The following is a 25,502-nucleotide window of genomic DNA, read 5'->3' on the forward strand; positions in this document are numbered from 1 at the left end:
TGTGTGTGTGTGAACGTGCACACTATACAAGATCAGTGCACTGTGTATCTGTTCTCCTACACAATGACAAAGCTTTAGCCCCTTGACGGCATTTCCTGTCATCTTTAGGCACGGCAGCGATAACATAGAGAAAGGACTGCATTGTTCAGAAGCAGAGATGATGACAAAATGACTTGAAAAGAGAAATAAAATAAATAAATAAATCACAAAGGAAGCAAGGGACACAAACCCCCAAACTTTCGCTACTGTTTCCTTAATAGGTGGCCATTTTTAGACAGTCATCCATTAAGTCCGCTGCGCTCCCAAACTGTCAGCCCCTAGCGCAGCCAAAGAGGCCATGTCATCTGAGAGGGAGGGGGTTGTGTTCACGGCAGCCCCTTCTCCTCGTACACTGGTGAGCGAGGGGCCAACAATATCAATGTCAGAACGGTATCTATTTAGGGATAAATAGGTACAACCTGATGGATTAGAAGCAACTTCTCTATTCCTTAAAGCTTCTGCGGGTGCAAAGCGAGATGTGCCACCATATCATAGCAAAGAAGAGAAGAAAGGAGGAAAAGGAGAGAAAGCAGGCTGGGAAGGTAGGAAGGAAGAGAGGGAGAAAGGAAAGGAAGAAAGCAAGGAAAATTGCAAGATATTGAAGGAAGAAAGAAAGGAAGAAAGGAAGGAAGGACAGCTGGAAGGGGGGTCAGGGAATCAACTATGAGACAAATTAAGTGAATGCACTCAAGGGGGATAAGATCGGAAAAAAAGGACCCAGAAAATGTAAAGGTAGCAGAGAGAGGAAAATTGATGGCCTGTTCTGTTCAGCATATAAAGGTTGCTTGTTAAAAATTAAAAGCAATAGTTGCAGTAGAGGGAATGGATGGAGAGGAAGAAGGATGAAGAGAACAGAAGAGAAAAATAACATGATCTATCAGCATAAAGAGAGGTGTACTCTTTTCAAATAATGGCCACATCTTCATGTTGTAGGCCTTTCTCTGTGTGTGTGTGTGTGTGTGTGTGTGTGTGTGTGTGTGTGTGTGTGTGTGTGTGTGTGTTTGTGTGTGTGTAGGTGTGTGTATGTGCGTGTAGGTGTGTGTCTGTGTAGGTAGACGTGTGTGTGTGTGTGTGTGTGTGTGTGTGTGTGTGTGTGTGTGTGTGTGTGTGTGTACACGTGCTTGTCTATAGCTCACCTCAGGGCCGGTGTGTTCTGTCTGTGTCGTACGGTCAGTCGTTTGGCAGTCCTTCGTCCTCAGGGCAGCTTTGGCACTCTCCTGCACACACACCACAAACACCCCCCCGCCCCATCAGTCATGTCCTCTCAGCTTCGCGTTTCAACCTCTGTGCCACACCCATTCAAAACTACACCCTCAGCCCCAAGCGGGAAAAAAATGTCTAAAAGAAAAAAAGTCGAACACTAAAAGGCTCCACCGTACCCCTGACACCAGCACCCACCCTGATTCACCCTCCCACCGCCCCCCCTTTCACCACTTCCCCCGGATATCGAACAGGACATAAAGCAGTTCCGAGATGCACAGAAGCTCTGTTGCTGCCAGATATTGGCCCTGGGTCTCTCCAGAAAGTGCAGCAGAGGAGAGGGACTAATAAAAACGGTGACAGGCCCAGCGGGCCGGCCGCGAGGTTTTTCCAGCTGCTAATTCACGGGCTCTCGGTGTGAGATTTAAAGACTGGCAGGAGAAGCTGCTCTGGCCTCTTTCCCTCAAATACAGCATCTTCCAACGAGCCAAAAATCAATCCAAACCGGACCCTTGATTTGGCCTCATCTCTGGTTGATTGTTTTTTCTTTCAGGTGGACTGAATTCTCACTGCCTCATGGGAATCAGAGAGAGTGAGAGAGAGAGAGAGAGAGAGAGAGAGAGAGAGAGAGAGAGAGAGAGAGAGAGAGACAGAGAGAGAGAGAGAGAGCGAGCGAGAGAGAGACAGAGAGAGCGAGAGAGAGAGAGAGAGAGAGAGTTAAGATTTAAATAAATGGAAAAAGAGCTGGATTGAGACAGTGAGTTAGAGAGATTGAGCAAAGATTCCAAGAGTGAGATTGAGAGTAAGAGGGATACAGAGTTAGAGAGAGTAAGAGAGAGAGAGAGAGAGAGAGAGAGAGAGAGAGAGAGAGAGAGAGAGAGAGAGAGAGAGAGAGAGAGAATAACAATTCCCCTCATCATTTGGCGCCGGCCCTCAGGGGCCAGGGTTTTAAGAAGAGCTATGTGCCGGTTATTAAATATTCAGAGGGTTTCTTAATGAATTACCATTATTTAACAAAATAAAAGAGAACAGGTGTTGCGGGAGCACAAAAAGTGATGAGCATGCGTTAAATTCCTCCTCTGACCTTCACCTTAACTCTGCGCACATTACAATGAGCCCCTCATAACGGGCTGGCTTCAAGGCCGAGTTACAATCTAAATCTGTTGATTAGTCACGGTTAGAGGAAGGGTGCGCCGGGGAGAGGAGGGATGGGGGGATGGGGGGAAGAAGTGTTCCATGACAAAAAGTTGCCGTTGGAGCGCAGTACTTCACCAGAGAGAGCTGGCATAGGTGGGGGGAACTCATAAAACGTGACAGCTCTGGCTTGGCGGCCAGCATGGAGGTCCTTCTAGGAGAAATAATTAAGGGCTCTTCACTGGCAGATTTAACAGAAGGTACGGGGAGGAGACGAGCCGTGGGAGTGCGAGGGAGAGAGAGAAAGAGAGCTTGCGATGAGCTGCCCTTTCCAATGTGAAATGCTGCGTCTTTATAGCGACTTAGCCGCACTACGCATTTCTCCTCTTTTGGATATGGGAAACAACAAACTGACTGACTTTCTCTCTCAATCCCACATAAAACCCAGCTCCTCAGACTAAACCGCAGCCGGAACCTCCGCGTTCAGGTGTATATGAACCTCACGTCCCAGATGTAACACCTTAACACAGTTAACACAATGAAACACAGGGTTACGTAATCAAACAATTGCTTGGCGGGTACTTTTCCACTCTTGCGTTTAATTTGGAGCCTGTGAAACACACACGTAAAAAGTAAAGGGAAGTATTAGACATTTAGCAGCCATTTTCATCCATGCGATTTACAGCAAGTCTTTTGTAGTGTCATTAATTAGCAGGTAGGTGTTTGGCATCTTGCTAAAGGAGGCAGTTTGGGTAACACTGCGGACATTGGGGAGCGAACCAAGAACCTTTCGGCTGGAAGTCGAACATCTGAGCCACTACACTTTCTTACCTCTGCATTTGGCAGAAGGCGCGGAACAAAGAAGCCTGGATTGTGCCTCAAATTGGGATTTTACTTGACTCGAGTCTAAGGTCAGATAAAATCCATCAGTGATTTTATAAGCCATTTCGGGCTAGCTATTTCTAGCCATTACCAAATTCAGTGAGAATATTTCTAGAAAATAAATGTTATTTATTTCAGATAACAACAGCAAAACACCAAATTTTGTCCCATTGCCATGCTGTGTATCCCATGGAAACAGCAGCATAAACTTGTTACTCAGCAACTCAATAAATGTAGCACGGGCCGTTATGAACTATGGGGTGAGCTCTTTGATTTTTTCCTTGTGTTGTTAAACACTGATATATATATGACCACGCCTCTTTAAATGACACTTGAGGTAACCATAACTGAAACTAATTCTTCAGTCTTCAGGCATCGCAAATATATTCTTTGTTTTAATTTCAACTGCCTTGATAGTATTTATAATTTCCCCTATCTTACGATCAGCACGCAGGCAGCGGTACTTTGGGTTAGTTAAGACAGTACATCCTGTTGTAACAAATCTGCGGATGGAGTGTATGGGACAGGGGCCTTATATTCCTAAGCGGAGTAGCTGGTATGTGATGGCAGGGCTGTGGCAGCACAGACACATGCCTGGATAGGGATTCACACTGTTGGCATGGGAACACATAGCTCGTAGTAAGCAACCAAAATCCTGGTAGATTCTCAATGCTTATACATCTCCATCTACATCTGTGAGCAGATGTGACGGTGACTTGTTAGTGAGGGGAGGTGTGTGCGCGTGTGTGTGAAAGATTGATAGTCATAGACGTGCCCTGAGGAGCAGATATTTAGTGATTTTACTGGTGAAGAAGGAACAAGAGGCAGCAGAGAAATGGAGAGAAGCTCCTCAGAAACAGAGAAAGAAAGAATTGCTGCTGGAAGGCAGGAGGAAGAGGAGGAGGAGAAGGGACAGGAAGAAGACAAGCCGGAGGAGGAGGAGGAGGAGGAGGAGTAGGAGGAATTTTGTAATGTGAGGAAGATAGTGAAAGCTAATTGTAAAAAAAAAAAGTAAGCAAATAAAGAAAAAAGATATGATGAAACAAAACACCCTAGCTTTGGCAGGTAACTAAAGCCCAGTTCAGATCAAAGATTTACAATAAGAAAAAATGTTTTCAGAGATGGTAGCTGTGTTACTATTACTTTGCGTCTGAAGCCATTGTATGGAACCTCAAGAGATTTAGGTTTTGGAACGTATTGACCTTATTAAAGTATCTACACTGGTATTTATACATTGCTGGAAATGGATCACAACTGTGACTTGTTTGTGCAATACCAAACGTAAGACATGTATCCCCTTATGTTCAAACGGGAAATCATTGCAATGAAATATCAGGAAATATCACCCCTTTTATATCGTTTCTCACCTGTAGCACAGCAGCGCTGCGTAATTTGTCTCTCTTGAAGAGAAGTACAGTCCTTGAATTTGGTGGGGTTTTTTTAATGAGTGGTCTCACCAACTCCTCCAGTCGATTCCGGAAAAAGGCGAGCAGAATAACTGAAAGCTGGTGCATTTACAGCTTTCAAAGCTCTCGGTGCAGGGAAGTGAAGGGCCCAGTTTCAGAACATTATCCCATGAATCTCTTGCAAGCAATCGCATGTTGCAAGTAGTCTCGTCGCAAATCTTTGATCAGTATTGCCAATGGAATGGACCTCAGAAGTCTGGAATGCCGCCTGGCACAGCCCTGGGCCCAGTGCAATGTTTGCATTACACTGAATCAGAAGGAGACATGGGCCAGGGGAAAGCCAAGAGCAAGAGGAGAGATAGAAGTGACTGAAGTATTTGATGCCTTACATACTGGATGCAGTCATGGAGCAGTACTGCCCGAGGAGATTGCTGCGACACAGTGAATTCTAAAATATATATAGTAAACTTAAAATAGTATGTATATTTTTTAAACACTATTTCTTTACTTCAACACTAGTTGTAGTAAAATCAGCAATACTGATCGTCATAAAATGATTAGCTCCAGAACTAAATATTTTCTGACTCAATGCATTTCTGTTTTGTTATGTACATTAACAATGTGTTTCAAATATTTAGATTAGGCTGTCTAATTAGTTGCATGAAAAGGATTTTTAATAAAATAAACAAATCAGACCTACTCAATATTGATGGTTCAACTCCAATCCATTCCCATGTTGCGCATTGCCTTCAAATACATTCAAGCTACTTTTAATAATTCATTGCATATACTGAGAGAGTGAGAGAGAGAGAGAGAGAGAGAGAGAGAGAGAGAGAGAGAGAGAGAGAGAGAGAGAGAGAGAGAGGACAAGGGCAGACATAAAGTAATATAACTTTAAGAAAGTGGAGGAGGTGAAAATCGAGATATTCTACAATCTGGTGTCAAGGAAGGGTCAGGGGTGTGTGTGACGGATAGGTTTCAACAAAGTTGAGTGGAAAAAACAACCTTTCTGACAAAGTGCTTTGTGTTGTAGTTTCAAACATCAGCCCCATCAGTTCCATTAGGCATCCATCAGGGTAGGTGTGTGTGTGCGTGTGTGTCCCTCTATGTATTTACGTATGCACGTGTGTGTGCGTCTTGTGGTTTAATCTCACCAGTTCATTCTGAAGACGGAAAATGATCTCGTCCTTTTCCCGTAGTTGCTGAAGAAGGGCCTCCTCTCTGCTGAGATCCTGGGTAGACACATACACGCGTGTGTGCAGACACACACACACACACACACACACACACACACACACCACAACAACAACAGTGTTACACAGGAAGGAAAACTGTAGCCTCGGGGTTTACAGCTAGACATACATCTTGCAGACAGGCTGGGAGAATTCAGGCACTGTGTGTGCAACTAGTGTGTAGGGATTTTATCTATGTGTGACTTATTTTAAATTGCTGCTATCCATGTGCAATGTGAATATTGTATTATGAACCATAGCTCTCTTTATCTCTCACACCCCTCTCAATGTAATCCAATTCAACCGCATTAGCTTAATTAGCATGAGAAATATTAGTCACATGACGCTCCAGCATGTTAACTTAATCACGTTACATTAAAGAATGCAGTAAGATACTGACAACGATCAATGCAATATCTGGCCTGTAACCGCCCCCCAATCACAAAGAGATGTTTGGGGGGTGGCACACCAGAGCTTCAGGCTCTGGTGGCCCTGTAGCTGGAGTGCAGAACGCACACGGCACTTAACTATGACCCTGTCCTGTCAGAGGACATAGCTCTGAGGATGGAGGGGGAAGAGAGAGAGAGAGAGAGAGAGAGAGAGAGAGAGAGAGAGAGAGAGAGAGGGAGAGAGACCGGAGGAGAGAAAGAAGGTCAGGGAAGAGCTAGAGAGGTAGAGAAATAGAGACAAAAAGGAAGGGAAGGGAAGGGAAGAAGGGAGAGAAAAAAAGAGCGAGAAAGAGAGAAGCAGAGAAAGAGATTGAAAAAGAGAGATAGAGAGAAAGAGAGATAGAAAAGAGATAGAAACAGAAGACTATGAAACTGAGAACATGAGCAATATTGCAAGACAGGAGAGTGGGAGAAAGGTGAACAAGGAGAGATGCAAGAGTACCGCAAGAGTGTTGTGGGAGAGGAGAACATTAAAGGGTTGAGGTGTAAACAAGAAAGAGCGATGGGAAGAAAGGGGAGAATGAGAGGCAGACTGAATGAGATTGTTCTTCAAGGACAAAAAAGAGAGAGAGAGAGAGAGAGAGAGAGAGCGAGGGAGTGAGGGAGAGATATACAGTAGAGGTTGAGGACAGAGCCAGCCTGAGGCAGGGCGGTCTCAAACAAGCAGGCCGTAGGGAGCCATCGAGCTGAAGGACATATGCACAGGAAGAGAGGCAGGGAGACGCACCCTAGCGTTGTGTAAGCATCCTCCACCCAACCTCTGATGATGGTGCATACGACTCTCTCCCTGAACCCTCCCCACTAACACACAATAGGAAGAAACTCCATCTGAACATATCAAAACCAACATTCCCTATGTAAGGTCGAAAATCAATACAGATGTATTTTACGCATACACAACTATTCATTGTCTAATGTGTTTATAATGTCCCCTGTGGCCCACTGAATGCTTTACAAAGCACATTCGAACAGGGAGCAGCAGGGCAGAGCAGATTGAGATGCATTGGGAGTGACAGGGGTCAAGGTATTATTCTATGACTTATTATGCATGGCACGGGGGCACCTCCTAGGATTGTTATTTTTTTTCGCCGAAAGTTTAAGTATATCCTACACAAGATATCCTTGATGAGAGTTTAAACTATATTTTTTCTGAGGAATTCAACAACAAAGACAGTTTGAAGGGAAAGAACAAAAGACTGAATCCACAGAGCTATATAATATAATAACACTTTTCCCTAATGCAGAATGTGTCAGACAAGATAATTTTATGCATTGTAAATTCCAATCATGGTTAAAATCCCTTTTGCAGAGGTGGGTCAAAAGTAGATGCCTCTTAAGAATAGTAAGAAAAACTGCATAATGAAAAAGTCACACCAAAACATGAAACATTACGAATATACAATTAAAATGTACAACATTAACATATGATTATTCTCCATGATTAGTAATAAGGTAATGCTACCTTAGAAAACATAACTGTAAATGCACTTAAGACATTTTGATTGTATACTGGAACCACTAACATGCTGTTTGGGATCAGCCTATTGCAATGGAAATAAATGCTCTGGTTTACTAAAAAGACCCCGTTACATTCAACATACAGCATGTGCATGCGTTGTCTGAGAGTACAATGCAGGTATGCAATTCTGTTTTTGTCCAGCTTTTTAGCTTTCCTTTAAGACATGACTTGGGACACGGCTTAACAGGGCTTGAAAAGCCATGTGTTATCATGCAGTTGGTGAAGAGGTCTAACACAACTAAGGAGAATACACATATAAACTGAGTGGTTGTGATAGCTAGAGAGAGAGAGCGCGTGCAAGTGCGAGTGAGAAAGAGAGTGAGGATGAGGGTGAGAGCGAGAGTAAAAAGGGGAGGCATTTGACAGACAACTGACCGAAATGTTACATTCTCCCAGTAGACCACACAGGGCCCAATACCAAAGTGCTGGATGTTTAGGTGACCTTCACACGATGACACGCACTAGCACTTTTATTAAAGCCTGAGTGATGTCATTTCGGTTATTGCCATTGTATGAACAAATGTCACATGAGCACATGTTCCGTGGTACCCTGAGACGTGATATGCGGTTCAAATAAACCCAGAGCTCCTTCTCCCTGCTTACCCCGAGTTTAACCTTTTCCGTCCCTTGTTTCACCCTACCTCATAGAGAAGAAGGCACACTGCCACTCCAGCGACAGATGATGGTTGTCTCCCAGCCAAACCATTCCAGGCAAAACCGAAACCCTTCTCTGAAGTTTACCTTTAGGCATCCGTGAGCAAAATGCCTTACCGCTACTTGCTCCATTATGACATGGGTCTAAATGTCACTTGCTTTGGAGAGTATCCAGGAAAACAGAATAGTAAAACGGAATGGTCATTTTTCTGTTAGGCTTTAATATCCTCAGCGTTCATGTACTGGAAGCACATTCATACTATTTTTCCCTGCCATCTTAACAAACGTTCAGATACCTAGAACCTAGAAAAGAAAATGGTGGTTGACGAAAAGTCTACGTGTGGGTTTTCTTTTTCTAATGTCGCTGCACTGAGGATCATTTCTGATAGATGTAGGGGGTTCTGCACTACCTATTTATAACAAATGGCCAAAGGAATGGACATAAATCTGCTCCAAAGTTATTTCACTCTTAAACCTGTGTTCCAGATTTTAGAGGTGTGATATGAATTTAAGGATTTGAAATGTAAAATGACTACATTTTGCTTGCTCCGCCCAAAATATCTTTCTTTGTTGGAACAGTCCATCAAGCTGCCTCCTAATCCCCGACACTGGGAAAAACACAGGAAATAACTTCTGGGGCATTGTGAATACTTTGAAAGGCTTTGCTCCTTTGTGGACATACAAACAAACAAAAAGGTGTATTCTTGTTGTTTTTCATTTGAGGAAAATTGAAAAGGTGCCACACTTCTTCCGATGGGAAAAAATACAAAAGAATATAAAAAATGTCACAACCTAGACATAACAAACAACACGTAGAGGTAGATATCGTCTCACACCAGAGACCATACATCCTTTATCGACATTTCGCTTTGAATAGCAAGTGGAGAGGAACTACCAATGTATTTTCTAATAATTTCTAATCTCATCATATCATATATTTACACGGCACATATTGCACCAGCATCCTCTCTGATAAAAAAAGCAAAACAAAGAAAGAACCAAATCACCCTCAATTGCATCAGATGTTGGAGGACAACTTGCACGAAGCTCCTGAGCCGAATGTACTATAAAGTGGAATGCAGAAAAAGACACCGACGTCTGTTCTTAGCGTCTGTTGTCTGCCCAGCGCTCAGAGAACACGACTAGTTGACGGGCTTTATTGCTCCGTTCTTTTTAGGCTTCCTCTGTCCCCTCGAGCCAATTTCAATAAAAAGACATCTGGTTCTTCATATTCATCAGATTCATGTGCGGAGCGCTGGTGTGTGTAGGTACGTGGGCGTGTGGGCGTGCTTGTGTGCGCACGTGCGTCATCCTCCACAGGTGAAGGTGAAGGTAGCAGAACATCGGCGCGGACCGCTGTGCGCGCAGCGCCCCACGCGTTGGGAAGTGGCGCACCTGTGATCAATCAGCGCCATGGCGACCGCCTGCTCTGCTTGTTGACAGCGCTGAACAGAGAGCGCCGCGACGAAAACACTCAAAGGGAAGGGATCATAATGAAAGACTGACGTTTTAGCTCTGCACGGAAAGGAGAGACCCTGGCCCCGCGGCGGAGGAGGCATGCAGGTGAGCGCGTTGCAATGCAAATGAGATTGACGAGATCAACCCTCAAATGAATGGGTGGAGAGTCCCTCCTATGACTCCCACGTGCTCGGCTGCCCTTGAGAAACAGTCAACAAGACGTCCCCAAACCTCGGCTGTCCTCAACAAGACATCCCCATCCTCTGCTGCCCTTGAGAAACAGTCAACACGACGTCCCCATCCTCTGCTGTCATAAACAAGACGTCCCCATCCTCTGCTGTCCTTGAGAAAAAGAAAACAAGACGCCCCCATCCGCTGCAGTCCTTGAGTAACAGTCAACAAGACGTCCCCATCCTGTGCTGTCCTTGAGAAACAGTCTACAAGACATCCCCATCCTCTGCTGTCCTCAACACGACGTTCCAATCCTCTGCTGTCCTTGGGAAACAGTCAACAAGACGTCCCAATCCTCTGTCATAAACAAGACGTCTCCCATCCTCTGCTGTCCTTGAGAAACAGAAAACAAGACGTCCCCATCCGCTGCAGTCGTTGAGAAACAGAAGACAAAACGTCCCCACCCTCAGCTGTCCTCAACAAGACGTCCCCATCCTCTGCAGTCATTGAGAAACATTCAACAAGACGTCCCCATTCTCTGCTGTCATGAGTTAGACGTCTCCCATCCTCTGCTGTCCTTGAAAAACAGTCAACAAGACGTCCCCAACCTCTGCTGTCATAAACAAGACGTCCCCATCCTCTGCTGTCCTTGAGAAACAGTCAACAAGAAGTCCCCATCCACTGCAGTCCTTGAGAAACAGTCAACGAGACATCCCATCCAAAGTGAAGGCGCGTTGGATGAATGAAAATGAACGCCCAAGCCTATAAAGCTGACATGACACCCCTGTATCCTCAGATCTGTGTATCCGTGGACCGTGTATGGCCATCCTAGTTTTATTTGACAAAGGGTATTGATACCATCAGGGCTTGTGAAAGAAGACTATTACCCTTATTTAACTAGTGCATACACATGATATCCAGTTAGGTATAAATGGCTTGTTGTTTATAGTTGGTAAGTCAAAATATAGAGGAGAGGAAAAGTTTCAGAGAAATGCTGGAGTAAACAAAATGTGCCGGTCGGCTAAGGGCAAGCTAAAGGGATTGGAGTAAATAACTTAGCTAACTTAGCCTCTTTCATACTCTCAGACACACACACACACACACACACACACACACACACACAGGATCTAAAATTGACCGGCTTAGGTGTTAATCCAAGGGATAGACAAGAGAAAGAGAAAGTATTTGGGGAAAAGGTTATCTGGAATGACAGGGCCAAAGCAAAAGAGAGACAGATGGAGAGATGGATATTTCAGTTTGGTTTACCGCTATGCCCTGGCATCAGATAAAGCCCGGGAATAAATGCAGTCAAGTGGGTTTGTGGCCCTGTGCATTCCCCATTGTAAGAATCTATTTGATGTTTGTTCTGTGTCCGCCAAAGTATTCATGGATATTCTGTGTGCGGATGCCAAGTCTTTGCGATGCTGATTGCTTTTCATTGTGGCTTTATTGTCCTGGTCTAATGAATGGAAACCCGTGATTAGTTTTCTTCTCCCACTCATTGATAGGCTAGGGTTAGGGGTTGGGGGTTGGCGCTCTCTCATTCAGAATGTGGACCAGCCTGGCCAAGGATGTGATTGCGGTAAGGGCTCTACTTTAAACTACTTAATAATATTGAATAAACTATTGAAGCACGAAAATTACAGTAAAGACGCGTGTAGGTTTTTTGCATGTTTGTTGTGTTTGTTGATGTGTTGATTCGCTTGTTCGGGTTCCGGACAATGTGAATGGGACCTACGTCTGCAGGCGGCTAGAGCGGAGAACAGCTTTCTCTTTCCCGGTTCCGTCTCCTGGAATACAGTAGCCGGGGATGTAAGTGGGACAGAACCGAGTGGAAATGGTGTCGTACCGCATCGGGTCGGCGCTAAACTAGGGCGCGCCGTGACACCGCCAGCCTCTCAAGTGGCTCCGGCAGATTATTTTTACACCCACAGAGTCCCGCTTTTCTGGAACACACCGGGAGGACAGGATATCTACTTCATCGCTTCCTCACTTCAAATCCCTCGCTTCCTACCCGGATGCCCATGGTCACATGAAACACACACACACACACACACTCACCCTCCATCCCTAAAACACACGGGTGCGCACGCAAACACAGACACACACACACACAGCGCTCTCCCGTCCGTCTCGCGATGTCCCGTCTCCCTATTCTTGTCACTCTCTCCTCTTTGGTTTTAGATGACATTGCGTTGTCGGAGGAGCAGGTATGTTCGCCCCCACTACCCTCCACACGCTATGTTTTTTTTTCCTTCTCTATCCCACTTGAGCGATTTGCTGCGCGCCAATCTCGCTCCATTTTGTGATGTCCTTATACAGAATGGATAACCTGCCCCGATATAACAAACAAACTGTATGTTTGAGAATTACTGTTTGCACGCACTGCATGCACTCTGAAGAGTTGGCCACTTATAGAACATGTAGGTTTGTAGAGAGTCATACCCTACCAATGAGGTAGGAAGTACTTTTCTTGTTACTTAAGGATTTGGCCTGTTTGTTAAAACCCCAGGTTAATTGTTGACATTGTCAAGTCGAGATTAGCCATGGTCTTTGTTCAAATCACAGAAATTGAATAGTTGCCGATCCATTGACATCCATTATATTCCAAACAAGTGTTTAGCAGCACCCACAGCTGTATCTTTGTTTTGACTAACACATGTCAGCGAATACAAACTGCCCTGAAACTGGAAGTTATCCAATAGTGCCCACAAAACAAACAAATAGAAATGGTTTGATTATGTGTATCGGGCAGGGTTATTATTTCATTCTTATTGTCATCCCGACATAGAAAAAAGTCAAACGATTAACCTTGGGATTGAACCAATCGGCCAAATTCTTTGAGCAAAGACTGAATAGGAAAATAAGTATGTCTCTGCAATACCAGCTCAAGGGTAACAGGAAGGTATTGTACACAAAAAGTGTTTGTGTATAAAAATACCTTTGAGTGTATACACTTAAATTTAATACAACCGCATATTTACTTTGAGCAGCAGCTTTTCAAGCAAGGACACAGAGATACAACATCTCAACTAAGTGCGCTCTAAAGTCCATAAGAACTGAAAGATAATTAATACGAATGCATGGCTAAAATATGTCCTCAGAAGATGTGGGCCCTCTTCAGATGTGTGGACGGGGGAGGGATTCTGCAGATTGTATGCAGCCAGGTAGCTCGCTCCACCATCGGGGTACCGCACATGAAAAGAGTTCTGGACAGCAAATTAGTTCCACGTGGTGGAGGCACTGGCAGACACCGTTCATTAGTGGGCCTCGGAGGGCTGGGTGGGCACATAGGCACGGATGAGGGATGTGATGTGGGTGGGTGGGTGCCGAGCCCGGTGATTACATCTGCGCGCCAACATCAAGGACTTGAACTTGACGTAGACACGGTGGCAGTCGGTGGAGTGAGATGCAGAGCAGCAGGACTGAGGTCGGTCGCACACAGCAGACACGGCGCTGCATTTCTCTTCCTAACCTCGCTCACTCTTAATCAGGGATTCCATGGGCTGGATATTAAACACGGGTCTCCCGAGCAGCCATCCTCAACGAACCCCTCTGCATTGATACATATTAAAAAAGAAGATGTGTCGTTTTCCATCTCTATCCCCCCAGTGCTGGGTGCACTTCCTTCCTCCCGTTAATAAGACCATCTCTTTACTCTGAGAGAGAGAGAGAGAGAGAGAGAGAGAGAGAGAGAGAGAGAGAGAGAGAGAGACACACACACACACAAACAGAGAGGGACAGACAGACCCCCAGACAGACAGACAGAGAGCTGGGTCAGAGCTTCTCCCCGGCCATGTCCCATTATAACCTTCCACTATATTGTTGTAATCTTTGTGCTCTTTACCCTGCTGCCTGGAGAGTCCATGTAGGTCAGCCATGAGGACACACAAATAATCTCAATGAATGTGTGTGCAGGTGCAACCAAACATACAACACATTAGCACACCACGCACACCGGTGAACACCATCAAGTGCACCTCGCCTCCCCTTTCTCTCTGCTGCCACCTAACTAAATCCTTTTCTCCCACAGTACCCTGAGAGAGGCCTACCATTAATACAAACCAGAGCTGGCTCATTCCCTCAGCCTGTCTCTCTCTTTCTCTCACACACACACACACACACACACACACACACACACACAGTCTCCTCCCTTCAGAGATTAATATATTTCAAATAGATTGCATAGATCTGTTGGACGAGGGTGACAAAGCGAGACTGTCAAGCCACAGACAGAAAGACTTTCTGCCACACCCTCTCTCTATCTATCTATCTCTCTCCGTCTCAGTCTCTCTCTCACTCTCTCTCTTTTCTTTTTAATCTCCATTCTGCTTGATGTCAAGCTGCTTTATTAGGAGCCAGAGTGGGAAACGTAGCTCTCTATCGGGTTCCCAAGGACCAGGCCAAGAGAAACTCAAGGATCAAACATAGATTTGTTTCTGGGTTTTTCTTTTTGTTTTTCCCAGCCAGACAAAAGCTGTGGAAACAACTTTGACTCTGCAAGTGGGGACACTTTTTAGAACTCCAAATTACAAAGCCCACGAAGGCAAATAAAGAGACTTCACCTGCCACGCAGTGAGTGTGTCTATATTAAAACTTATCATCACTATTGAGTATGAGAACGGAGTCAAAGGGCCCTTGTTTTTTAACCATGTGTAACCCAGATGTCTGTGACATTGTGTGTGTGTGTGTGTGTGTGTGTGTGTGTGTGTGTGTGCATAGCAATTTTTGGATCTGTGTGTTTATGCTTTCATCAATTACCTCAGATGTTAAAATGCAGGAATAGTTGTTGTCTTCCTTTCAATCTTCCGAATGTGCATATGTACACACATACGTACATACTTAAACACCTAATTTGCTGAAAATGAGTGAGTCTCAATAAAAAACTACCGCTGTGTCCTTTTATGGATCTTAACAACAATGTAGTAGCTTGCATTTAAATGCCCGCTCAATTCTCAATATACTAAGCTACGTATTTAAACAAACTTTACAGGGAAGGTTTTATGTGTTAGTGCCCACACACGCATTTCTTGCTTCACACACACACACACACACACACACACACACACACACACACACACACACACACACACACACACACACACACACACACACACACACACACACACACACACTGGAAGTTTAGATAGCAAAAGATATGCCTGACGGAGCCTGCAATACTCTGCATGTGTCAATCCTATCCACACATCTACAACCCAATTAACCACATCCATGTTATCTTGGATGTGGCAAAAACTGTTGAACCTCCCTTGCACGTATGCAGACGAAACTCTAAACCAGTGGTTCCCAACCTTTTTGTGTTCTTTTTACCATTTTCTTTTTTTTTACCGTTTTACCGTTTTCTTTTGTGACCCCAACATTGTGTCCATCCTCTCCCCCCGACATTGTTTTAGCCCTATCAACAACTGCCTGTAATATCCATGTCCCAGTAAAAGTATAAGCCTGGAACCATGCTGACGGATTAGTAGTTTGTCTGTTGGCCCAGACAGGACCTTCTATGAAACCTTTCAAACCTTTTAAATGATGAAGGTTATTATCTTAATTTCAAGGATGTACCATCAAATACCAAAAGTTTATAGGTCAACAATCACCATGCATATCTGGCTACCTCAAGGTCAGGATGCACTGATCAACACCACCTTACACGACCATCACAAAGATACAGGCCACTGCTTCCCACAGCTTACCTTCAGAGGGAGGGACTTCTCACTGCAAGGGCTGATGGGAAGAGACTGGAGACTGCTTGCGGGACTCGTCTCTGTGCTCTGTAAGAAAGAAAACCACGGACATTGATTGAACCGCATGAAATACAAGGAATTGGTTGTGAATGGTATTGGGCAGACATGCACGCATGCACACACCACCCGTTCCTCCCCCCCGCACTGAGCACACAGGACTGCACTGGAGCCTTCAAACACACACACACACACACACACACACACACACACACACACACACACACACACACACACACACACACACACACACACACACACACACACACACACACACACACACACACACACACACAGTCTCCATAGGTTTTAACCGTCTTGCGTATGTGACCAGTTCCGTAATATCTGTGCTTCCTAAAGCACATCGGTCACACTTCAGCTGTTGAGTTTGACACAGGTGGGTAATGGGCAGGGAGCAAGGGCAAAAAAACAAGAGGTTCTTCGAGGACAAGTGCGTGTGCCCCCACCCTCATGCACACACACAATGCCAAATGTCATCTGTGCCAGATGGCAGAGGAGTCATAAAATGATGATGACAATCTCATCAGCCTAGGATGTGGCAATAAACAATAGGGTATAAGTACAGAAGGATGAAGAGGAAGATCCTGGAGTTAGAGTTGAAAGATATCTTCATAGACTGCATCAGGCTGATGCTCTGCCTTTTACTGCCCTCTCTCAGTCTCTCGCTAAGCCTCACCATATTTATATACGAAAGAAAACCAGGAACCACAAAAGAAACCCCCAGGACATTTTTATCAATCAATGGTACTCTACGATACGGTCCGTGATGTGATATCATATTAAGTGCTGCCTAATCATCAACTACTGTAGAATATCCACCACTTACGTATAAGAGGAATGGAACACTTTAACAAGAGTGAAGCAACCTGATCAAAGATGCTAATTAACAACTTCATAATATTAATAATAATCCAGAAGATGAAAGAACAGTGCTCTTTCATTATTATTTTAAGTGGAGCCCCAGATGAGGGGAGATCTGGGATACTGAGCCATTAAACAGTGGAAGCATCGTCTGTCCCTGGCTGTCCCAGAAGCACAGCTCCCCATCACTGCGTAAGGTGTGCAGTGGCATGAGGTCCTTAATGTGTCAAGAAAGATCTATGTGTTTATATGTGTGTGGGAACACACACGAGCGTGCCCTCAAAGACACACACACACACACACAGACACACACACACACACACACACCTGTATGCATACAAATACCATACACACAAACACCTGTACAGGCACACACACAAACACATGTACACACACACAAACACACGCACTCATTCACTCACACAAATCATCTTTAAGGTCAGCCCTGTCCAACAAGCCTTAGCACACAAATGCCCCTACAATTAGATGGGGTTCAGTGAAAAAGCATTTCAGTCAGGATTGGGCAAAAAAACGACTTGGGAATGCTGGATTTAATGACTTGGTCTGCCTCGGAGCATGTTGTCTGAAGATGATGAACGACTAACAAAAGAAAACAGGGCTTGGGGTTGGATGCAGCTCCTGATCAGACGCACAAAGCAGTATAATCAGGAAATGAAACGCTTAAAACGATTTGAGAGCGTATCCATTCCTGCCTTATTCGGTTGGCTTGTGGACTTTTTCATCTAAGAGGAACACCGAGATTCTATATGGTGACCGAACGCCAGTGGGCCGACACAAAATACCAGGAGATGAGCCGACAGGAGAGAAGAGAAGAAGAGAAAAGAGGAGTAGAAGAAAAACATTAAATTATATATCAAGAAAAGAGTACGCAACCTAGAAGAAAACAAAATAGACCACTCTGAGCAAACAGAAGCACGGCGAGGAACAGGCCCATGCGAAGGCGGATCGATATCGGCAGGGGAAGGTGATGAGATGCAACAGATAGGAGACGTGCTACATCCGCTCAGCCACGGCACACTGACTCACCGGGGTCGATGGAAAAAGAGGCGGAGGAATTTGCAAGTTAATGAAAGCACAGAGGCACGGCCAGAGCCTTGTTCGTGTACATGTCGAGACCTGGTGTCACTAACCCCCTCTGGCCCTGATCCTTCTTCGTCCTATCCTGGCACCACGTCCCTCCATGCTCTGTCTTACGACTCTCACTTAGAATCTTTTATTGATGGTTTTTTCTTCCCTATTCTTTTTTTTTCATGTTCATTTCCCTCTGAAAAAGTGAAAATGAAACTCATCAGAGAGTGTCCTGGACATCTCCCCAGGCCCGGAGGACAACTCAACCCACAACCCCGCTGGTGACGGTAAGCTTTGATCCAGAGTACAGAGACATACTAATGGTGGGGTGTTAGGGAAGGGCTGGCCACCCTTTCATATGTCCACGAGTGTTCGTGTGTGTGCGTGCACGTGCAATTGCGTGCGCATTTGCATGCGCATTTGTGTGCAGGCGTATGCATTTGTGTGCGTTTGTGTGTGTCTGGGCCGTGCAAATACACATGCAAGCGCAGTAATGTGTATGCATGCATCTAAAATTGGGTGTATTCTGGAAGGCCCAGCCAGCCGTGAAGAGGACAGGAAAATGGAAGCCTGGCAGAACTAATGGCTTTTGCTTTCAGCTCAACTTGTTGAGTCTCTGTAAGGTTTTGTTATCACCGACGCACATCAACCAAGGCTCTTTATCGCAAAAAGTCCAAACATTAAGGGGGATGGAAACGCATCACAGTATCGCAGCATTCAAAGTGTTTATGGCAGACGCCGCCTACAACGTCTCCATAAACAACTACATTCATTAAATTTTACACCTTCGAGATGAACATTAAACACCTACATTTATTATATCCAACACCTACGCCGCATACATTAACCGCCTTTGTTCATTCCACAAAACACCTTCAACACCTTTTACTGAGTACCTCAATTCATTTCATTAAACACCTACGATGTCATCCCTTTCTACCAGATGGGCTGTGTACTGGCAATACTTGTTTTCAGTACACATATGCTTTGATTAACAAATGCATGGGTCAAGGTATTTTTATTGCATAATCCCATTTGAATACCTCCGGCGCCTCGTAACATTATTTCCAGTCTGTGGTATCCTTGGCAGGTTGAAATCATTTTTGACATGCGAGAGCTATGTGAAATCAAGAACCATGAATGACATATGACCATCAGATATATTAACTGCAGATAGGTATTTAATCCACTAATCAAACTGCATTGTAGGATTATCCTAATGGTGAGTTCAATTAGGTAAAAAACCCTAATACCAATTCTGCAATAATGAATGTAATAAAGTCCAGACAATCAAGAAACACTAAATCATAGGAAGTGATTCGCTGCTAATTATTTTCTGTTATAAAGAATGTGGGATGGGGAGATGGGAAATTGCATGTCTTAACATGGTGGCAATCAAAACGCTTCCCTGCCTTTAACAGTTAGGTTTAGTGCTGTTATTGCAACATGTGAGTGCCTCTCCAATTGGCCATTAAAACATCTATAAATGGCGTGATTATAATTTGAATGGTTACCCCTATCCTCGGAAATGGCTTAATAGTTTCAAGTTACACTTTTGCATTACACATTTAAAGAGCAGAGAGACACATTTGTGTTTGTGTGCGCGTGCTTGCATGCGTGTGTACTGAAAAAACGCTAATGTACACTACGCTAGTCCAATTTGCTGGCTGTCTCTTATTTAAAGAGAGGAAACCAACAGAAACGTACTGAACTGACTTCAATCTCAAGGTTTACCTGCGTCCTTCACAAGAGGGAGGATAGGTTGTAACTGAGGGTATGTGTTGATGAGGGCAGGCCAGGAAGCACATGGGTTGAAGGATGCATTTGTTTTCCTTCCGTTCGCAGATTTAAAATAGTATAGAAGAATAGAAGAATAGATCATCGAGTCCCCTCGGGAGTCATGGTGGGTTGCCATCATTGTTCCTGTCTATAGCTTATTCTGACAGGGGACGCCGAGGGCAGTTAGGGTGAGGCGTCTTGCTCAGGGACACCTTGACCCTCAGCTAGGAGGAGCCGGGGATCAAACCAGCAACCTTCCGGTTACCAACCCTCTCTACCTCCTGAGCTTCTGCCGCCCCAACAAAAATCTGCCGCAGGTTTAATTATATATCTCTGGTTTCGAAGTATGAAGCTCATGTTAAAATTGGTATGAATTAAGTGATTATTTTCCTTCATACTAAGGAACTGGTGTGTATGTGTGTGAGTGTATGTGCGTAAGAGAGGGAGTGAGTGTGTGTGTGCGCCTCACCTCCTGTAGTGTGCGTCTCAGCCTCAGCAGCAGAGTCTTCACAGAAGTGCAGTCCTGCTGCATCAGCCTGAGCGGCAGGGCCTCCAGACCCGGTGGCAGCGGGTCTTCCTCCTTTCCCAAACCCAGTGCCGAGGTCCAGTCGGTGGGCAGCAGGCTGGTTGGACGGCTTGGCTGTCTGGAGGTCGGGTGAGGCAGGGTGGGGGCAAAAGGGAAGAAAAGGAAGTGGATGTGAGTAGTAATAGGGTGGCCTATACCAGGTTCTGGTCTTTCTTTGACCTGCTGAATGTTGCAGTGTTTTTCTTTGCTTGCCGCTGCAGAAAAAGGCTGTTGATGATTCTGTAAATGTCAGATTGCAATAGTTTTTTGAACCACCACACTGCTAGTTCTGGGGACAATGCCTATCTCCAATCAATACACCAACAGAGCCAGAGACACAGCCCATTCATCTGTGACAAGGACGCACATATTCTGCTGTGTTATAATACTTTGCTTTGTGCAATGCTGACTGGACTGACCATAATTTAGGGCATTTTTTTGCCATTGGCTCAAAATAAAATGTTTAGCATATATATATATATAGATATAGATATATGCAAAATTATGACAGGTTTGTGACAGGCACACTAAACATATATGCATACGTTTAGTAAGCTAGTTGATTAAAGTGATAGTGTGGGCGTGTGCGTGTGTGTGTTTGTGTGTGCTAGTGTGAGTGAGAGAAAGCGATATCCAACAACCTTTTCCATATGTATAGTAGAAATGTAAAAATAGAGAATGCCTAAGTTTTCTCAGCGAATGTTTAAGGCCAGATGTCCCATTTGACTTTCAGTGCAAAAGATGCATAAATGCTAATGTAAAAAAAAATCATAAAGCACTATTTTTACATGCCAACCTCAACCTCCCAAAAATAGATCAGAAGTAAAACTGCAGTGTCCTGAATCTTTCATAAGTTCAGGCTGACACTGATGCCTGTTTGACTGCAGACAACATTAGTGAGTTGCTACTAAAATAAGCAGCCGCGACCGTGCGGGATTTCTTCAAGATGTTCAATGTCCAATAGCTACATGTCAAGCTGTCAATTTCTGCAAACATAGGTAGGCTGAGAAAAGCTCATGAATTATAACATTTTCCCGGTCCATCCCAACGCAATTTCCATTGTCTCACTCCCTTTGAGTTAGGCAAACGGACGGTCTTATTAGAATTTGACAAAGCGATATCCCAAACATTTAACAGAACCGATTTCCCTCTACACAGGATGAGCCCGTCTCTCTGGCCCTTTGCTAATAATCCCATGTGGCTCCCTCCAAAGCATGCTGGGATGTCCCGCCTTCTATCTCGCCAATAACACACATTTGAACCCCCCCACTCACTCTCGCCCGCTCCAGGCGTTCGAGGACGCCAGGAAACTAGGTTAATATGCAGCTTGACAAATAAAAAAGGAAGAAAGGATAGGCAAATATCACTTGAGCTCCAAAATGGCAAACTATTTGACGACGCCAGCTAGCTCTATGCAACTAGTCCCTCCTAGCTAAATATAGGGGCTTGATGTTTTAAAGGCGAGGCAATTCTGTATTTGGGTCCAGTCTCTGTGGAGCTGGCATCATCTCTTCGTGTTCCAGTGGGTTTCCTTCCTGCAGATTCTTCCTTCCTCCCAAAGACGTGCATATTACGCAACCTCAAGATCCTGAAGTGCCTCCAGTGTTAAAGGTAATGGAGCAATGAACTGGCATGAGATTCAGGAGGCATCTCCTTTTACCCATGGTTGTAGTCAGCTGGGTTGGAAAGTCACGCTGCCTCGCGTGGCTGGGAATCCCTTTACCGTCCTCCGTTAATAGCTTCCTCGTCGCCGTTGTTTTGATTCAGAACTTTTCTTTGTATTTGGCAGGTCGTTTCACTGAATGGATGTAATTATGTTTTGCCAACTTTCTGCATGACTATTTGACTCTGGAGCCAATGAGGCTTCAAATAATCAGGGCTGATGAATAATGCATTGTGTGGTCCTTCCTGACACGCCATTAGTAAATGTGAGACGAAGGGTCACTGCCCATTGCTCTGGGTCATTCTGCCTCAGACATCGATGGGTATGAATAGTGGTAAACAATAACTTGGACTGGATGGATGGAATGGATTGGGTGGATGGGAGGGATGAAGGAAAAATTAAAAGAAGGATGGAAGGAAATGAGGACAAATTGGAGGAAGGAGGGAAGGAAGGAAGGATTGATGGTTGGATGGAAGAAGTAATAAATGGATGGGTGAAGCTATGAATGACATATGGATGGTAGAATGGATGAAATGACTACTTGAAGGAGTACTAGAAGAATGAGCAAATGGAAGAAGTTGTCTATGTACACTCACACACTCGAGCCCCAACAACAACAGAGCTGGCAGAGAATAAACCCATCGTCGTTACTATCCTAAACTATACACTGTCAGCTACACTTTTACCCTCTTTTTTATCTAATCAAAACTTTTCTCAGTGGCCCTTCTCAGGAGTCTCAATGGCTGTTTTCTTCTTGCGCCTGCAAAGCTGATGACAGCTAGCAGAGCTGTAGAGCATCTGGCCTGCACATCCTCATCCAGACGGCCCAGCATTCACAGGAACACAGTGTGCTTCCGGAGCCCGGTGACTGTGGTACCACTGGTTAACAAGCCCTTTACACTCGCTCTTCTCTTCCCCTTTCTTGTCACTCTTTCCCTCTTTCTGCCCGGCGCTCCTCCCATCCGGTGCTTCACGCGGCCTACTGGCTGGGGGTCCTGCATGACCACCCGTGTCTCTGCCCTGTCGTGTCCAAGCAGAGGGCCTCTTCCTTCAGCCCGGCACGTTTGCGGCGGTGGCAGGATTCTGCTCAGCTGTTTCCTCCATAGGTAGGCCGTCGGCGGGCTGTCATGGAGGCAAGGTGACCCGGGCTTGCAGATGGCTAGCCGGGCTGAGGAGGCCCCTGTAAACGCTTCCTCTCCTCACACTAACACATTCTGTCAGCGTTGTTCAAGGTCAGCGTGACTTTGGTTTGTTCCTTTCCTGTGATCTGTACTTTGAGGCTTCAATATAAAAAATATTTTAAAATATAAACATGCACCCGGGGTGATTGCTAAGCAAGCTGCTTAAAAAAGAAGGTGGAAAAACCAAGGTGATCCACTAAGAACCACATTTAAATAACAAAGTCCTTCCTATACACTGTACTTATCAACAGGTGTCTATTTTTGACCACAAAATGGTCCCATTAGGACGTATATATTTGAATTTGCTTCAATCAGCCACAAATCCCAAATCAAAAAGAGATTCTAGAGGGCAGCCAAGCTTTTTCCCAATTTTGCCTCCGTTTCTCCAGTAAATTGTGAATCGCTGACAAAAGAAAAGGAGGCTAAAATGAATTGGCGTATGATTCAGAAACATCATAAAAGTCATTCTTCATTAAACCTATCAAGCTGGAGATACATAGTACTATACTGCAGATGCTGATGGCTTGTGAAACCCATCATCAAGCTCTCTGGTTGAAATGGATCAACAGGGGATCATTTGAACGCTCAATAGCATCAGCATGTTTCCTCACTGTTCACTTCACTGTTGAGGTCTTAATGACCACAGGCAATGGCTGGCAGATATTGTACATTTTGTTTGAGAAATGGCCCTTTCCCATCAAAAACACTGCCTAGGGCCTGAAATGAAAGCTGCCCACACAAAATATAACATATAAAAAATGAACTCCTGATCATCAATACATTGATCAGATGCCTGGGATACACACAGCTGTGTAAAATGCCATTCCTATTGTCTACCAGCTCTGTGATATCACAACCGAATTGCACACAGGGGAGTGCATGGGCTGGCTTTCTTTATGACATTTACAAAGGTGACGCTAAATACCACTGCACTGTATGAAAAGTACACAAACCACAGCTGAGAAAGAATCAGAGCCCACAGTCTGCAGATCAACAACAACCACAAGAGAGAAGGGCGATAGCAGGAGGAAACGCAGGAGGACACTCAAAGACCGGCTTGGATCAAGCCATTACTCACATGACATACGTATTCTACGTATATCATGTCAACATAAACATACTAAACCCCATTAAACTGTACCTTTGTCATTCTTTGTCCCATCTCTGGATGGTTGTGGCCCTCTCCTCTTGACCACCCCATCCGTGCCCTTTCCTTCCCAGCCGTCGCAGAGTATAATTTACCTTGCCATCTGTTCTCATCTTCCCCCACCCTTGCGATCCGGATGCGTTCTCCCATAAACTTTCTAAATTTATAACCCAATGTATCTAATAGCTGCTTTGAAAACAAACGTGGAATCAAAGCTTCAGATCCTCCCCAGGAAGTCGGCTAAAAGCACATCGGACAACTGTCAAAGTCGCCTGCTGGTTCTGTTTCTAATTTGTTGTAGGCAGTTCGTCTCTGCATCTTTATAGATGGCTGATTTCTGTTTTTTCGTTATCCTCCGACCAGCGTAGCGCGGCCTCCTCCGTTTTTCCCACTGGTTTGATTCATTATAAAGACAAAAAAGATGATGGCAACCCTATCTTTCCTGGTATCACCAACAACCCATGATCAATCACCCCTCTTCCCTGCTGACTTTATAGGAGTCAAGCAGTTGAGCTTAGCTCTGCAAAACACACACACACACACACACACACACAACATACATATGTTTAAGTGTCAGCGTTTCATCACTGATCAGTTCCCAGTTTTGGGAGCATGTTGCACAACAGACAAGTAGCCGGTCTATTCCCAGCTTGTAAGGGAGATGCAGGCTCTTAACGTGGGTTCCCTGGAGTCATCCCAGTGGTTGACTCAGGGTACAGCACACGGCAGCCTCTGAGGGCCCAGCTGGCAGGGGAGATGGAGGCCGAGGACGAATAGAAAAGGTGTGGTTGTACTGGCAGGCTCCCACGTGTGAGGTGACCTCGCCATGAGAACGTCATCCGCTGAGCTCGAGAAGAGTGTGTTCAAATGTGTCACGGCCCTTTCCACTGTAATGGCGTTCTTGTCCGATTAACGTTCCGAATGATCAAATGCTAACGAAATGCAGAGTAATTCATCCCAACGTAATTTCACTCACAGCAAGATGATTGAACGATTAACAGGCTACCGAAAAATGCAGCCCTATGAATTAGATCATATTTAGGGTAATCCCAAAAATTCCTTTAGTTTAACATTTCACGATAAAATAGAGAGATGCTAACATAAGCATCTGGACTTATACTATCCATTGCACTCCTGGCAACCCAAAGGTGATTAAGAGATTCAACCTAATGCCAGGTTTTATGTGTGCATGTGCGTGTGCGTGCTAGTTTAATATAGCCCAATATTTGAGTACAGAGAAAGAAGATATAAACGATGTAACTTAAGTATACTTAAATAGTAATACGTTGGAGCATA

The 25,502-nt window shown here is 44.8% G+C and overlaps 1 protein-coding gene across 2 annotated transcripts in view; it reads right to left on the reverse strand.

Annotated features, from left to right (window-relative positions):
- Positions 1 to 25,502, reverse strand: part of ccser1 (coiled-coil serine-rich protein 1) — a 99,025-nt gene that overhangs the window by 46,080 nt on the left and 27,443 nt on the right. For both annotated transcript variants that reach the window (XR_013811926.1, XM_079738575.1), the window contains exons 7-10: positions 20,120 to 20,294; positions 15,853 to 15,930; positions 5,816 to 5,893; positions 1,176 to 1,256 (exon numbers count right to left, since the gene is read on the reverse strand). Coding sequence is in view for 1 of the 2 variants with exons in the window: in XM_079738575.1 (XP_079594701.1) it covers positions 1,176 to 1,256; positions 5,816 to 5,893; positions 15,853 to 15,930; positions 20,120 to 20,294 (412 nt within the window). In the remaining variant the exon portion in view is untranslated. The remainder of the gene's footprint in view (positions 1 to 1,175; positions 1,257 to 5,815; positions 5,894 to 15,852; positions 15,931 to 20,119; positions 20,295 to 25,502) is intronic.

This window comes from Pollachius pollachius (assembly GCF_949987615.1).
Source record: "Pollachius pollachius genome assembly, chromosome: 1".
In the NCBI taxonomy this organism is placed as follows: Eukaryota; Metazoa; Chordata; class Actinopteri; order Gadiformes; family Gadidae; genus Pollachius; species Pollachius pollachius.